General features: G+C 34.3%; 2 protein-coding genes across 5 annotated transcripts; both read left to right on the forward strand.

Annotated features, from left to right (window-relative positions):
* The first annotated feature begins 91 nt into the window (after nt 1-91).
* On the forward strand, nt 92-7,026 carry LOC107412080 (receptor-like cytosolic serine/threonine-protein kinase RBK2). 4 transcript variants are annotated; one of them, XM_025070289.3, is made up of 9 exons: nt 92-851; nt 2,066-2,207; nt 2,323-2,685; nt 2,900-3,151; nt 3,232-3,389; nt 5,306-5,385; nt 5,458-5,593; nt 5,696-5,845; nt 6,441-7,026. In XM_025070289.3, exons 2-9 carry the CDS (start codon nt 2,144-2,146, stop codon nt 6,609-6,611), a joined length of 1,374 nt encoding a protein of 457 aa, XP_024926057.1. In that variant the 5' UTR covers nt 92-851; nt 2,066-2,143; the 3' UTR covers nt 6,612-7,026. The 4 variants fall into 4 exon arrangements, with proteins under 4 accessions (XP_024926057.1, XP_024926059.1, XP_015875269.1 ...); XM_025070291.3 differs by having other exon boundaries at nt 2,106-2,207; XM_016019783.4 differs by having other exon boundaries at nt 93-851; nt 2,040-2,207.
* A 1,997-nt stretch (nt 7,027-9,023) lies between these two features.
* On the forward strand, nt 9,024-15,851 carry LOC107412079 (autophagy-related protein 18h). Its single transcript, XM_016019782.4, has 9 exons — nt 9,024-9,535; nt 11,370-11,810; nt 12,005-12,418; nt 12,672-12,917; nt 13,002-13,784; nt 13,868-14,043; nt 14,534-14,655; nt 14,742-15,275; nt 15,462-15,851. Exons 1-9 carry the CDS (start codon nt 9,356-9,358, stop codon nt 15,464-15,466), a joined length of 2,901 nt encoding a protein of 966 aa, XP_015875268.3. The 5' UTR covers nt 9,024-9,355; the 3' UTR covers nt 15,467-15,851.
* The last annotated feature ends 1,800 nt before the right edge of the window (nt 15,852-17,651 follow it).

Raw genomic sequence — 17,651 nt, forward strand, 5'->3', positions numbered from 1 at the left:
CTATCATGGGGTTTTAATTATTCAGTTGTTGTAGTTCAAGCATGGTGAACTAAATTCAAACCCATATATGTATTAAAGTTTTCTTATTTTTGGGAACATAAAAAAAGAAATCCACTCTTTACTATTTTTCGTGTAATCGGAAAAATGTTTTTAACAATGAATGAGACCCAAAAAAAAAAAAAATTCAACAAAAAAAATTAATAATTTCAACTATGCAATAGAAGAGTAATTTGCCAAACTAGACCAAACATAAAATTTAAAGAAAGAAACTTTACAGAGTTTGGTGAAGGAGAAAAAACGTTCAATGAAACTTTCTCTCATTTTCCGTGGGGTGTTTTAAGGTTGAGAGCGGAAGTCGCTGTACAGCTCTCACCACTTGTCAGCAACCCAGTTGAACAGAGCAGCGATTCTTTCGGACCCATGTAAGACAGAGAGAGAGAGTGAAACCGTACTAATACTCTCTCCCTCAGGGAAGAGCCAAAAAAAAAAAAAACTATAATGAGGCTGTTTTCCAATTCCCACATTTGGGTTCTAGATTCCCTTCTCTTTGACTATAGATAATAACAATTAAGATTTTTTTTTTTTAATTCTTTCAAGCTCCAAAAAATAAATTCAAAGAAAGAAAACAATATAGTTAGAAGCAAAAAAACGGGGTTTTTGTTGAAGCACATTGATATTCGAAAACTGCTATATTGTTTTTTTCTGTTTTTTTGGGTCTCCTATTTATGACATTGTAGCTGGTTTGGTTTTTTGTTCGGTTCTGCTTTTTTTCTCTTTGCTCGCTCATGGCTCTTCTTTCCCATTTCTGAGCCCCTGGTGACTGCTGGAGAGCAGAAAACTCTTTTTTCATGGTACGCATCTTTTCTTCTTCATTTTCTCTCTTTTGGGTATGCTTTGAATCCTTGAAAAATTCTACCTTTGAGCTTGAGCTTCTTGAGCTTGTGGGTGGTTTATGGATTTTTGAATTTTTATTTTATTTTATTTTTATTTTTTTCACATTAGCATGTTAGGAAACTTTGGTATTTATGTGGTTTCTCTGATTATTTGTTTATAGCCATCTTTTATTTTATTTTTTTTTTTTTAACTTTTGAGCTAATGGTTTCTTTGTATTTTTGACAAATCGTAGAGTAAATAAAGATTCTAATGTCTAATCTTCTCTTCCGTTTTGTAGTTTTCTATTTGTGTTCCTTTGGTCTATTTGCCTTCTTTATCATTGTTTTATTTATTTATTTATTATTATTATTTTTTTTAATGGGTTGGGGGAGAGGACTCGGGGATTTATCATATATGCCACTGCGTTAGTCTTTTCCTTAATATGATATGCATTTGTTCTGCTTCAATTTCCTTCCCTTGATTATGTCTTTCGTCTTCTCTATATTCTACACTTAGAAGTGCAATGCAGTAACAAAATAGATGCCGAGGGTGCTGCTATGTGTTTTAAGATCCTCGGCTTTTGTCTAATAAGTTTTTTTCAATATGGTTTTGGATTTGCCTGATGGGTTTTTGCTACTTGAAGCGGTTAGAACTTACAAGTATTGCTTTTGGATGTTCTGATTTTGAGTTTGTATATAGCCTTTTTTTTTTTTTTTTCTCCTCCTTCAGTGCTCTTGAGTCTTAGCACATCTTTTCTGGATTATGCACTGATTTGCCAGAAGTTAACACATCTAGCATATGTTGTTTCTTATTTAATATGTTTCAATTGTGTTATCAGTTTGTTCTAAATAACTTTTTTGTTGCATCTCATGCTTTTTTCTATTTATAACTCATTGCAGTTTGAAATATCAGAGTTATTCAAAACTTACTAATCTGTTTTTGTATGTGTGATTAATATTTTATTGAATATATTTTATTAGATCTTAACCTGTTTAATCCTTCAGCAATGCCTAGTTGATTTTGTCCATCTTGCTCATGGTCACACATGCACATGCATACACAAAACAAGAACTTGCATTTCATTGTGCGCGCCCACAATCATATGGTCTGAATGCCAGTCCTTTTTTCCCCTTTGGTTTCTTTTTTTTTTTTTTTTCCTTTTACAGGAACTCATGCAATTTTCTGATTATAGATTCTGTTCTAACGTTTGGAATAATTTTTCGCTCAAGGAGAACAATAATTTTCAGGAAAGATAACAACAAAAATTCCAATGCATGAGACTGTTATAAAACACAAAAGACGAGGTAGCCTCTTCCATTGTGCTTCTGCCCAAGGTAATTATTTCAATCTCAATTTGTTTCATAGCCCTGCATGACCGACATGTAAGTATGGATGTGTTTTTATGTGCTCTCGCTTCCCAGTTTCCTAAATGCTAGTTTTTCCTTGTAGATTTGAGATGTTTAGACATGGAAAAGGAGAAACAAGATGTGTCATCTCCTAGAGGAGTTTTGGAAGCATATGCAACAGCATTTGAGTCTGATACAGTTACACCTGAAAATAGTACATCGGAATTAGAAAGCCGTCCAAATTCAAGGGCAGTTTCTCACTGGAGAAAATTTTTCAAGTTATGGAATAAGAGGTCAATTAAGCGCCTAGCATCCTTTCCGCCTCTTGGAGTGCCAAAGATCTCAATAAGAAAGTGCAAAAATGAAAGAGAGTCTCCGTTGCTAACTAACGTATACAACTTCAAGTCCTCATTGGTCAACTTTACATTCTCTGAACTCCAAGCTGCAACCAACAATTTTAGTGAAGGTCTGTAACTTTCTTTAGAAATTTAGACCTACTATCAAGATTGTCAACTCACTTTGCGTCTTCCATTTTATATCTAATTGTACTAATAATGATTATGAGGTTAACCCTTGAGAAATATAGCAATTTATATAAGTACTTCTAGGGAAAATGTTATTTTGATATTGATTTTGAGATTAGTTTGGCAATAATGATTTGTGGTTCCTGTCTTTTGCAGAAAATGTAATTGGAAAGGGTGGTTATGCCAAAGTTTACAGGGGTTGTTTGAGAAATGGGCAGTTGATAGCTGTTAAACGCCTGATAAAAGGAACAGCAGATGAAAAAACAGCAGCCTTTTTATCTGAACTTGGCATCATTGCTCATGTAGATCATCCTAATACTGCCAAGTTGTTTGGTTGTTGCATTGAAGGAGGAATGCACCTTGTTTTCCAATTATCTTCATTTGGGAGTTTAGGATCCCTCCTACATGGTTTGTTTGTAATCTACTGTTATTGATTCACATTGCCTTTTTCGGTTATGGGTTACTCAGGTGAATCAACAATTTTCCAGGGTCAAAGGATAATAAACTAGATTGGAGTAAAAGGTATAAAATTGCTTTAGGTACAGCAGATGGTCTGCTATATCTTCATGAGAGTTGTCAGAGGCGTATCATTCACAGAGATATCAAGGCTGATAATATTCTACTTACACAGGATTATGAGGCTCAGGTATTTTTCAAGTTTCAAAGCAGGAACAATTGAACATTGAATCTTCACGTAATGCCAATAATAATTTCTTTATTTTATTTTATTTTATTTATTTAGTTTTTTATGTTTTGCAACAATTTCATATACTAACTGTTGCTAGGCCTTGTGTGCCTTAATGCATGAAACAGCAACATTATCTCTTATGGCTTTTTGTATCTATTGTAGTGTCTATCCTGTATTTATGGATAGTTATGATCCTGATGCATAGACATCATTTTGTTAAGAACAAATTCATGACATTGTTATACTATCAGTTGCTTTGGCTATTGCCTAATCATATGATATGTGATTGTCATAATTACAAGCTTAAATTTTGAAATTTGATTCCATTTAAGCAGAAAACATGGTCTTATGCCAAGTCTCTGCCCAACCAATTTAGCAGTCTTTGATAAACTGGTGATAAAATTCTGCTATGAAATGAATCCTTTTTTTGGACCAAGTCATTTTTCAAAACAGAAGTAGAGATGGGACTCTTTGAAGATCAAACCAGGTCTTACTCTTCTATCAATGCTTTGCTGTTATTTATGCAATTCATTACACTTCATAAGAGTTAGGCTCCATGTGTTTATCTGACCCGGTGGTGATGCGAGCTCCATCATTATTCATAACTTAACAACTTAATTTAGTAATGAAATTTGCATTTGTTGAACATGAATTTCTTTTGTGCTTGTCAACGGCAATAACTAAACCATTCAACTTTTCTCCTCCACACCAGAAGGATGATTTAGTTAACATAAAGACAGCTATGCCATACATCCTAAATTTCTCATCCTGAATGGTACACCCATTCCATACCAATTCCTATAATTCTATTTAGAAAACTCTACTAAATTCTGTTTATTATTCATTTCTAAAAAACCTGGAAACTTTGTCTGGTCAAACTTGTATATGAATTATATTTTTGTCTTATTATGAAGTACTATTCTTAAAAGTTACGAAAGAGTATGCCGGCTTTTGAGCCAGGAAAATTAGATACCAGATATAGGTTATGGTAGAAATGATCCTAGCATAACAATCAGTTTTGACGTCATAACATGCTATTTTTATAAGTTGAAAAAAGTGAAATTAAAACTTCAAGCTGCTGACCCACAATTTACCATCTAGAATCAAGCTTACATTTTCCAAATGACATGAACTCATTTCTTGTCGCTGGCATTTTCAACAAGTACACCTTCTTTTGGTTTATGTATCAAGTGCATGCATTATTGAAGCCTATGAAGCTTGTGCCTTGTAGAAGCTTCAAAGTTATGCTTGCAGATGCATGTCACATCAAGAGACCTTGAAGCCCTAGATGATACAGTCGTTGTAATTGCTCTGTACTCTCCATGCAGATGCAAATCATTCCATGTCTCATTCTTACTTACCTTATATTGCCTTTTGAAGTTCTTTTCTATACTCCTCATCAATATGTTATGAAGTTGACATAAAGTTCGTTTATGTTTGGTTTTGGTTTTTGTTTGGCAAGTTTAACTACTTTCCAATTAGAATTTTCCTTAAGTCAACATATGGTCTTAAAGTTACCTTCTTTTTTAGACATCTATGTTTTAATAGACATACCGTTAATAATTTGTGGAGGCTTGATTCATACCTTATTTTACTCTCTTGGGTGCAATTTCGGTTACAGATCAAAACCAATGACATTAAACAATAATGACATCATAGATTGCGTAGGATACACGAGAAAAATGCCATTTCGATTGACATGATTTTAATACTATTATTTATACTAATTTTATACTTTTCTATTGGCTTGCATTCACCGAAAACCTGTCTTTTGTTTTTTGTATTCTTCTGCCCTAGTACCTGCTCTCCTGTTCCCCTTTTCTCCCATCTGTTAAATGTGGCTCGCTAATTGGCCAAGTTTCATTTTATCCCAGATTTGTGATTTTGGACTTGCAAAGTGGCTACCTGAACAATTGACTCACCACAATGTTTCTAAGTTCGAGGGCACATTTGGGTCTGTAAGTTGAAGCCTTCAATTATAAAGTTTGTACAGTAATATATATCAATTCATGTTTTCCAACTACAGGTATTTTGCTCCTGAGTATTTTATGCATGGAATAGTAGATGAGAAAACTGATGTTTACTCTTTTGGGGTTCTACTATTGGAGCTCATTACCGGGCGTCGAGCCTTAGATGATCTTCAGCAGAGCCTAGTGATTTGGGTAAAATTTGCTTCCATGCTATTTATTGATGCCATCTCATAGGCAACTTGGATTGTGATTACAACTTGGCTTGACTTTTATTTTCCTTTTATTGTCTCATAGTCAAAGCCTTTGCTGGATGGCAATAACATTAAGGAGCTTGTTGATCCCGCTCTGGGTGACAAGTATGACTCAGAAGAGATTGACCGTGTAGTACTGACTGCATCTTTGTGCATTGAACAGTCTCCAATCTTACGTCCTCGAATGAGCCAGGCAAGTACAAAATTTACAAAAAGGCTATCTCTTCTTTGCTTCAGTTTTCTTGATGTTCAATGTCACAATCACAGGCAGGCATAATGGAGGTCTTTTAATAAGGGATACTACAGTGATTTCCCGGTTATGTCGTTGTTGTTTCCACAGAAATGACTGATACACTGGATGTTGAAATTATACAAAGTATAAACTAATAAATTTAGATGAATAAATTTGAGGATTGCTGATACCATAATTGCTTATTTTTCCCATTTTGAGGAGGCTTTTGTCTATGCCTTAACTAGATAACCAACATGGTTACATGATAAAACCCATTGACTTTTCTAGACCCTGATTTGAAAATGTTTCAGTATTTCCTGGGGTAAAATTTAGGATATAAGGATATTACTTTTGTCATTTCACAAGTTAAAACATTGTCATATTCTAGCTCTGTGGTAATTTCTGCTTTCTCATAAAATCTCTCTCGAGGAAGGTTGTGCATCCATGGTTTTCTTGAAGCTTAACCTGTTTTACTACAGTGAAAATGCTTAGAATTCATGCTAGAGCTAGAGCATATACAGAATTTTATATCATTTATATTCTTTATTGATTGCAGGTTGTGATACTGCTAAGAGGTGATGAATATGTTGCAGAATGTGCAAAAGAATGTCGAAAAAGTTCCCTCCAAAGAACCTATTCGGAAGAGCTGTTGGATGCTGATGAATACAACTCAACAAAATATCTGAACGACCTCAACCGACACAAGCAGGTCGCATTCAGTTCTTGAAGTCAAACTAATGGGTATATTTAAAAGAATGGAAGTTAGAACAACAGTTGTCAAAGACTTGTGTCAAAGTGGTGTTTGGAAGTTCCATGGAAATTTTAGTTCTTGTTCTTAGTTTTCCATGGCATTTGAAAAGCATGTAATCTATGAAATCCTTTTCAAGTACCATGCAAAACGGTAAAAATTGGATGATTTTGTCTCCAGAGGACAGCCAAAGACCACCTTAACCAGTTCTTCCATTCCTTCAGTATATGTAAAGTTTTTAGTTTACATTTACATGGAAGATGAATCTTAAGCTTATAGAGAGGATATATATATATATATATATATAAAGAATTCTCTACAGTTTACAGTAGTTTAACAGTTGCAATGACGTGGTTTTATATGGAAGCCAACAAGGCCATGTTGGGTTTGTTTACTCTGGTGTATTCAAATTCTGGTTGTCATTTTGATCCTCAAAAAAATAACAACCTTTTCGGGCAACATGGCCATTTCTTTGTCAAAATAGGAATTGGATTTCTCTATCCAAGATTGTAAAAGTAGCTATTTCAAAGAGATTTATGGGATTGCTGAACAACTACTTATCCTATTCAAAAGAATTCAGTATTAGCTGCATAATCAGAAGCCTTTGTTTTAAGACTTTATACCCATAAAAAGGGTAACATATTTTGCAATTGACTTGTTCTTCACCGCATCAAAAAGTTATTTGTTGTGAAACATGTTAGATGAGTAAAACTGGGTCCCAATCAATGGTGCCTGATAATCATGTGAGAGCTAAAATTTAATGCAAATATTGAAGTTTCCAACCAGAGCAACATTTTCAAAATTTTGCTTTTTCTTCCAAGAATCGTAATCATACATCTTTATTCCTAACGAAAAGAGTTTGAAGGATATAAATGCATTTCAAACAGGTAAGAAAAGCGACACGCATGAAATTTTATACGTATCATATGTTAATGAATTTTATGGTTCACATAGAGATGTATCAATCAAACTTTAAAAACAAAACTTAATTGTTTCGATCTTGACCTATCAAATAGTTAAAATTTTGTTGAATTTACTAGAGTTTTAATTTATTCAATCTTATTTGGTTAAGTACGTTGTTAAGACAAATTTGTAATAGACAATTTGTCACAATCACAAAAACTAACAATTTCTTTTTGTTAAATCCAATCTTTTATATAAATTGTGTTTAGAGCATTGAAACTTCTATTTCTTTCTCATCTCATCCGATCCAGAATTCAAATTCGAATAAAACAAGATAATAAATAAATAAATAAATTATCCGCAATCAATTATTCGGTTTAATTATGTGGAAAAATAAAAAATACAATTGGAAGTCCCTGCAATTTTTGAAAAAAAAAAAGAAAAAAAAAAAAATTGAAGCAGTTGCGGTTCCGCATCTGTCTTAAGATATTCTCATGCCTTGTCGTAACGTAACCAAATGCTCCCTTATTTTCAGTTGTTTATTCCTCACGTTTTCCCATTATTATCATTTCCCTCCCCCTACTTTCATATAATATTGTTAGACTCCCTCTACTTTTCCAAATATTAGCTTGTACTAACCCAACCGCAAGAATGATCCACAATCAATTTGCTTTAAAAAGACTACTATAACCCCCAGTCGTACCAAAAAAGGGAAATAATACTACTTTTTATTTGGAAACAAGAAGGAAATAATACTACTTTTTTTTATTATACTTGAAATTAAATTGAGAGGTTTCTTTTATTTTATTTTATTTTTTTTTCAAATTTGGTGTAATAATCATGATTAAATAAATGTAGAAAAAAATCAGCCAACAGTAAAGCTATGTTTTTTGCTTCATGCACACGTCAAGTTATTCTCCTTATCGTTTTGTAACTAAATTCTTTATTTAAACAATTCTTCCACGCTTTGCATTTAATTTTACAAAATTTGTGGGTAATCTTTGAGATAGAGCAAGATTTTCATAACTATCTCATTAAATGAGTTATGTATATTAATAACACAATAATAACTTTTATTTTTCAACAAATAACAATAATAATTATTATATACCTACAATTACAATAAAAAGCAAAGGTTTCCATTATTATCAAATTATCTTCCCGTTTTTCAAGCTCCATTTATTTATCATATCTATTAAAATTTAAAAAAGAATCACAATTTAAACTTGATTGAACTTATAAAAATCACTTCATGATGCTGTGCTAGATTTGCTCTAGTTAAAAATTGAAATTCAAGGAGACAAGTGAGGATATATCCGTAAATTAAGTCAATAGATTAAAGATATGAGCAACAGCGCATAGTCAAAAGGGGGTCCGTTTAATATTAGGAAAAATTTAAGGGGTCAGTATCATATTTCTAAAACTTGGTTACTGTGCAATTAACACCAAAGCAAAGCACAGAGAGAGAAGATGTCTTTAAAAAAAAAAAAAAAAAAAAAAGCACAGAGAGAGAGAGAGAGAGAGAGAGAGAAAGAGAGAGTCTCTCACTAAAACATAAACTTTTGATTTCTATATGCAAAACAGGAAAAGGAAGGAACCGTCTGTGTCTCTCTGTTGAGGGTCAACCCACAACCCCCACAACTACCACGATACCACCTCTTTCCTCAAAACGACATCGTTTTTTTTTTTTTTTTCCAATCTTCTTCTTCCCTCTCGATATCTCCACCGGAGACTCTTTATGCTATGAACGATCGTATCGTCGGCGGGGACCAATCTCCCGGTAACTCCCCGGTGGCCGGAAATACTGGTAGTATCTGACTATGAAGAACAACCACAACAGGGCTAACAACAATACTCATACCAATAATCACAATGGCTTTCTTCCCAATTCTTTGAGGTTCATTTCTTCTTGCATTAAGACTGCCTCTTCCGGTGTCCGCTCCGCCAGCGCCTCCGTCGCTGCCTCTATCTCCGCCGATCCTAATCCCCATAAAGACCAGGTTTTTTTTATTATTATTATTATTAAATCTTAAGAAATTTTAAGTTGGTTTGAATTTCTTTTTTTTTTATTTTTTTTTATTTTTTTATTAGTGTGGGCTGTCTTTGAGTTCTCGAATTGGAATTTTTGTCGTTCTTTTTTCTTTCATTTTTTTTTTTTGGGTAGTTATGGGTAATTTGGATGTATTTACTGTTTGGTCATTGAGAAAGTTGGAGGAACAAGGAAAGAAAACGGAAAACCTAATAATTCTTTTTTTTTTTTTTGGGGTTTTGGTTGCTGATAAAAGATTGAGTAGACGCAAAGACAACGAAATGCGAGGATTTTCTTTCTGCTGGTTTTTCCTGTTTCTTTTGGCCTGGGGTTAGTTGGCTGATTACTGATAAAGTTTAGAACTGAAAGTGAATCGAAGTGCGCGTATTGAGTTTTATTTGATTTTGGTTTTATTATCAGAACTAAAAAATAATTAGTTAACTGAGTGAAATAGTTTATTACGGTTTAATTTGGTGAAGATTTACATTTACCTCGACGCTTGACAATAGTGGAGCACTGAATTAATTCACCCATGCGATAAGAGTATTTTTTATTTTTATACTGCACTCGAAGATAACCTATTATATTATCAGCTTAGCAATTAGTATTCTGAAATTATAGATAGGGAAAATGATGAGATTATTTTTTCTTTCATTTTTATTTTTTATTTTTATTTTTCTGCATTCTTGGAAACTAGACGAAAGTATAAAAATTATAAGCACAACAATTAAGGAATTAATTGTTTGATTAAAATAGAAATAAAAGTGAGATAAGTGGCAACCATATAGTCCTTGTCATTTCTTTACAAGAAGGAGGGAGAGAAACTAAGACTACTAGGATTTAGGACTTAAAAAGCAACCTTTTAGGTTTTATTTCTTTCACATTAAAAATTAGTTCTCTTTACTTTGAATAAATGTTGAATTGCTTGTGCTCTTGCCACCTTTCCCATGTAAAATCTTATTTGGGAAAGATAAGCCATAAGTCATAATAAGTGAGATAAGTGGCAACCATATAGTCCTTGCCATTTCTGTAGCAGAAGGAGGGAGAGAAACTAAGACTATTAGGAGGATTTAGGACTTAAAAAGCAAACTTTTTAGGTTTTATTTCTTTCACATTAATAATTAGTTCTTTTTACTTTGAATAGATGTTGAATTACTTCTGCTCTTGCCACCTTTCCCATGTATAATCTTATTTAGGAAAGATAAGCCATCAATCATAATATTTTTCTGTGAAAAAATGAGTTTATTATCTAGAATGTCTGTGCCAATTTCTAATTGTCTTCTGATGAGAAATAGCAGCATGTTTTATTGACAATAAATAGTAGAATGTGTTTGATGTCAATTTACTCTTATTATAGAGTTTAACTATAAATATTTTGGCCTGAAAAGAACTTTGCCTTTGCAAGGAGTAAAAAAGAGGGTGTTTATCTTCTTTGGTGGTTACATTCTGCACAGTATGAACCCGGAAATTATGCATGTAATGTAATTTTTTGCATCTTATCCATTTGCGTTTTGAGTATTTGAACTCTGATTTAGGTAGCTGCATGCATATTATAAAACAATAAACACAGAATGAGAAAATTCTAGTGTCTCAAAGATAAACCTAGTACGTGCTTTGATAAAATGCCTGAATGGCTGGGGAATCGCACAATGTAAATTCATGTCATTTTCTAGAAAAACTTGCTTTTCCATAACCAGGATGCTTCATGTTTTGGTTGTTTCTACAATTACTTTTGGCAAGAACACTATTTATCAATGGTTATGTTCTGTGTATGAACATGATTTATTGCATTTGTATCCAAACAGGTTTTATGGGCTTGCTTTGATAGACTAGAGCTTAGTCCATCTTCCTTCAAACATGTTCTCTTACTTGGCTATTCCAATGGTTTTCAAGTCCTTGATGTGGAAGATGCCTCTAATGTTGGTGAACTTGTTTCAAGGCGTGATGATCCAGTTACATTTCTACAAATGCAGCCACTGCCTGCAAAGTCCGAGGGTCAGGAAGGATTCAGAGCATCTCATCCTTTACTCTTGGTTGTTGCATGTGATGATTCAAAGAACTTAGGCATGGTGCAAAATGGGAGAGATGGACTGGTTAGAGATGGTAATAGTGAACCTCTAACTCCCACAGCTGTGCGGTTTTACTCGCTGAGGTCTCACAATTATGTCCATGTTCTGAGATTCCGGTCAACAGTGTATATGATTAGATGCAGTCCTCGAATAGTGGCAGTAGGTCTTGCATCACAAGTAAGCATTTCCTTGTCTAAGCATGCACTCAGTGCACAATCTTCTTGTTGTGGTCTGCATATACTTAGCCATTAGTACTGGAGGAAGGCTTCATCATTTTGATTTGAAGAATTCAATTTTAATTGGAGTTTTTGATCAATGAAGTAATTGAAACCTGTCTTAAACCTTTTTTCATTATCTCTATTTGTTTGCAGATATACTGCTTCGATGCTATCACTCTTGAGAACAAATTCAGTGTCCTCACTTATCCTGTCCCTCAATTGGGAGTCCAAGGAATAGTTGGGGGTGTTAATATTGGCTACGGCCCAATGGCCATTGGTTCCAAGTGGTTGGCTTATGCTTCCAATAACCCGTTGCTGTCAAATGCAGGGCGCCTGAGTCCACAAAGTCTTACTCCTCCGGGTGTCAGTCCATCAACTTCACCTGGAAGTGGAAGTCTGGTGGCTAGATATGCGATGGAATCTAGTAAGCAATTAGCTACTGGGTTATTTGACATGGGGTACAAAACTTTGTCAAAATACTATCAAGATTTTATACCTGATGGTTCCAGCTCTCCTGTATCATCAAGTGGCTGGAAAGTAGGTCGAGAATCAGATATTGCTGGAATGGTTAGTCGTTTACAATTGAGAAATCATAATTTTGTAGCTTTATATTGGAATGTTATGATTGCTGTGCAAAATACAACACAGTTCATACCAGAGTAAGAATCTCTTTACATACTTGCTATTACTTAATAGTTTGGAAATTCTTATACTTATAGCAGCTGGAACTAGTCAAAATTTAATGGTATCTGCTATTTACTTCTGTTTCAGGCAATAATTTCTAAGCATGTTTGTTTATTGAAATGAATTTTTATTTCAGGTGGTTGTTAAAGACTTTATTTCCAAAGCTGTTGTGTCACAATTTAGGGCCCATACCAGTCCAATTTCTGCTCTATGTTTTGACCCAAGTGGGACACTTCTTGTAACTGCATCAATACATGGGCACAATATCAATATTTTCCGAATCATGCCATCCTGCTCGCAAAGTGGATCAGGCTCTCAAAGTTATGATTGGAACTCTTCTCACGTGCACCTTTACAAGCTCCATCGTGGCATGACATCCGCAGTATGTTCCTGCCACCAATTTCTCATCTTATTGTAATGTTTTCATGTCCATGATGCTTTCTTTTTCATTGTTCTTGCTATACAGGTGATCCAGGACATCTGTTTTAGTCCATATAGCCAGTGGGTTGCCATTGTTTCATCCAGGGGAACTTGCCATGTTTTTGTTTTGTCACCTTTTGGGGGTGAGACTGTTCTCCAAATACATAACTCTGGAGTCGGTGGGCCTACTCTTTTACCTGTTCTATCTGTACCATGGTGGTCAACTCCATATTTCATGAGCAACCAGCAATCTTTTTCTTCACCACCACCACCGCCTGTTACCCTTTCTGTAGTTAGCAGAATAAAAAGCAATTCTGGGTGGCTCAATACTGTTAGTAATGCTGCATCTTCTGCAGCAGGAAAGAATCCTGTTCCCTCTGGGGCTCTTGCTGCTGTATTTCATAGTTCTGTACCATATGACTTAAAAGTCAATGCTCTGGAGCACCTATTGGTTTATGCTCCTTCTGGCCATTTAATTCAGTATAAATTACTTCCATCAGTTGGGGGAGAGCAAAGTGAGACTGTATCAGGAACTGGGTCAGGATCTTCAGTGCAGATGCAAGATGAGGAGTTGAGAGTGAAAGTTGAACCAGTTCAATGGTGGGATGTTTGCCGAAGGACTGACTGGCCTGAAAGAGAGGAATGCATATCTGGCATAACTTTAAGCAGGCAAGAACCTCTGGACATGGTCGTAGATTCTTCTGGTTTGCAAGATAGTGATACCAGTGATAAGGATTTGGTGAAGCCCCATGAAAGGTCTCATCTGTATCTTTCCAATGCAGAGGTCCATATAAGTTCTGGGAGGATACCACTCTGGCAAAAGTCTAAGGTATGTTTTACATTTTTGTTGGTGAGATCCTTTTGCTTGTCACCATTCTTAATTTTGTTTCTAATCCTTTTATTATCTTTTAGATAAATTTCTATACAATGAGCCTGCTGGGGGCTAATGAGAAAATCTTGACTGAGGGTCCATCCGGTGGCGAGATTGCAATAGAAAATATCCCTGTTCAGGAGGTTGATATTAGGCGTAAGGATCTGCTGCCTGTTTTTGATCATTTCCATAGGATGCAGTCCAATTGGAAAGACAGGTAATTTCGATGTTGTATATCAAGTTTGGGATTGTTCTTTGCTATATGTATAAAGTGTCAACTATCAGCAGCAGTTGAAATAGGCATTAACATATATTTACAAAAAGCATTTGATTTTTAATTTTCCTTCTTGTTGATTTTTGGTTCAACCTCAGATTACATTCAGGAATAAACTGCATTTTACCAGTTTTGTTATTCCCCCTGTATGATTTCTCTAGTCTTATAAATGATTTGTCTCGGGGCTGAATTGTTTTATGTTTCTTGCTACTTAAAGAGGATGAGAAAATCCCAATACAAACAAAAATAGCTAAAGCATTGAAAATACACAATATTCTTCGAACTCGTCAACTTGTTGCAGGGAGGGATTGCTTTGATTAGTTATGTAACTTTGTTTCCTTAGGCATGCCTGTGGTGCACATGAGCATTTACATCTGCTGAACATAATTGGCATATTTTCACCATAAATTAATATGGCTGATGCTTTTTCCAGGGGCCTTGTCAGCTCAAGCTCATCTTTAGATTCTCATGAAGCTAAAGAGAAGCTTTCAGAAAATGCTGTTGTTTCCCATGCTAAGTCAGCATCACCTAACTCTGTGGAAAATCCAGATGATGGTAAGATTGTTTGGACTCTGATTTTATTTCTTGATTCTCTGCATAGGATTTACTGATGCTTTCTTGTCATTCACTTTATTTATCAGGATTTTTAGGGAATTCTTATCCATCCATTCTCCAATCTGGAAACCAAATTAATGAAGAAAAAAGAGGGAGATCCAGTTTGATGACTCCTCTACTCGACCAAAGCTCTACAAATAAAGATTTAGTTTCATTTTGTTCCAGACAATCTACCACGAATATTTCTCCTGTTGAGGACAGTAATTTTTCAAATCAACTATCCACTTTAACAAATGGGTCAATTTCTGCTGACGGAACTATTGCAAAAGGGGTTCAGTCAGTGAATAGTCATGGGCCCAGTGACAATTCAAATGTAAGTTCTAACCGTTCTGATCTGAGCATGAACACTCTCGATGAGGGACCAGTGCACGAGTCACTGGATTTTGAGCAATTTTTCCAAGAGGGGTATTGTAAAGCCTCAGCTCTGAGTGACTGTCGTGACTCAGCTGGAGTTGTCACTGATGCGGACAGCAGTGGCAGCCCTTGTGATAGGGAGAAATGCGAGGAAGATGGTGACAATGATGACATGCTTGGTGGTGTATTTGCCTTCTCTGAAGAAGGTAAGAATTTGAAATTTTTACTTCATTGCTATATCGAATGTAGATACTTCAAATCATTCAATTGTCCAGTCCTGAAGCGCCTTATCATTTTCTCAGAATTTGCGGCTCGCCAATTGATGTTTTGATTTATGGCATTTTTTATTTATTTATTTATTTATTTTTTTTTTTTTCTATCTCCTCTTGCAGGATAGTTTACCTTTCTCCCTCCGAGGTATGCTGAAGTCGTGAAATCTTTTTTCCCTTAGCTTTGATATGTTGTCAAGTGCATTGTGAAAGCTTTGCTCTAGAGTGGTGAGAGATCTAATTGATAAAGTTGAAGTTTATTTGCTTTCAACAATTGAAATGCTACTACTGACCGATTGATAAAAAGAAATGATATATAAGCTTGCTCGTCCTAGTGTTGCCAAAGGGCAAATTCCTGCTTCCTACGCTTCTAATTTTATTGTAAATGTTGTAAATTGAAATACGTAATAGAAATTATTTGTGTGGACAGGTTCTTTCGTATGTTGTGTAACATTATTCATTCTTCAAAGAAAAAGAAAAAAGAAATAAAGTGGAAAAATTAAAGAGAGTTTCTATATCTGTGCAAAATTTGTTATTGTTTCTCATCTTTTATATCTGTGATTGGATTTGTGAACTTATGTTCAGGTGAAATAATAACCTTTTCTTGAGAGATATAGAGCTTTGAAGCAAAATAAAAAATAAAATAAATTTAAAAATAAATATTTTGGCTTGAGCAATTCGGATTTTCATTTTTTATTATTTATTTTCTTAATAGAGGCAGCGTGATTCCATTATTGCTGGGACTGAACCATTTGTATTTCGTTTACTTGCACGTCATGTGTATTGCTATAGTTTTGTTTGCTTATAAAGGTCAAGACTTGGTGGTGGAGATTCCTCTGCATGTTAAAAGAGTGAATGCAAAGGAAATTTTGCTATAAAAGCTTAAAGGCGTGCCAAGTCAATTACATGCTCTTTATCGGGTATATATCCGATGGAAAAAAAGTATATCATAAACTTTTTCTTAAATGAGAAAATGAGACTTTTCTACGATGTTACTTCTTTGGATAATCATTTGGATGCCATTTATAGGTAATCCAAACGTTGCTATACAAATTTGAATATTTATATTTGCATATATAGTTCCGTTAAGAGTCCTCTCTTTTTTTTTTTTTACTGTAAAATCCATTTGTAGAACGATAGAGAATAAAGCACACACTCGATTTGGATTGTGGGGATAAGCCACGACACCAGTGTGCAGGTGGCTTCCGTGCAGATTTTCGTAGGTCCACTTGTCAAAAGAATAAAGCTTTCTTTTGTCGGTTTTTGGGATGTATATTTTCTTTTGTATATTTAGCTGCAGATTGGGTAAGAGATTAACATCTCGCTACTGGGCTCAGGTAGTTATATAAAGCGAGCCCAAGTGTTTCTCAACTCGCTCCGATCAACCGACTGGGTTGGGCCTGTGGCACATTTGAAGTTTGCTTTAATCCTTTCCACCAATCGTCCAAGGACGGATGGAGTAGCTCATTGTAGAGGGTGGAAAACGTGACAAGGGATATTGGTGAATCCAAATGGTATGACCAAAGCAAACGCCAATTTCGGAAAAGCATCTCCTGCTTATTGATTAAGGTGGTAAAACAAAATAGAATAATATTATAGATACAATCTAATCTATTAATATATTTTTTAAAAAAATATATACATTATTATTTAATTAGTTAATATATTGATATAATTTAGAAATATATAACCGAATTCTTAAAAGATAAATGTTATTAAATATAATGATACATACAAGCCAAGTCAATCAAGTTATATATTATTCAATTACATAAAGCTAACAAACATGCATACATACTCTTTTATTGTCATGATTGATTCCACAAGTAAATACATAAGAATTTTGCTAATAAAACACGTGTATACTAGATGATATATTATGCAATCTGCTACCGTTTACATCTTCATACAATCATTAGGATGTAATTTATACGTTGTAAACCATGTTACTATATAAATTTTCATTTAACATAGTATATACCTTACCATTAATATTTGTATATGGGTCATGAAAATCCAATTTTATATAAAATCTATTTGTAAAAACATTGATGATAAGCATAAAATACCATAATAAAGATTGGGGATTATAAAATTACTTCATAAAACATCAATTTCTCTTTTCTAACATGAGGGAAATATCTGCACTATATATATGTCTTTTTAATACAAATAACAGAGAGTGAAAATAAAAAAACTATCTGTATCATCATCTTATGCTTGTTAGAAGCACGTAAGAAAGATTATTCGAAGATCATATTTTTTTTTATAACAAAACTAATAGGGATCCATTCGAATAAACCCTAATCATAA

The sequence above is a fragment of the Ziziphus jujuba genome, chromosome 10 (genome assembly GCF_031755915.1).
Source record: "Ziziphus jujuba cultivar Dongzao chromosome 10, ASM3175591v1".
Lineage (NCBI taxonomy): Eukaryota > Viridiplantae > Streptophyta > Magnoliopsida > Rosales > Rhamnaceae > Ziziphus > Ziziphus jujuba.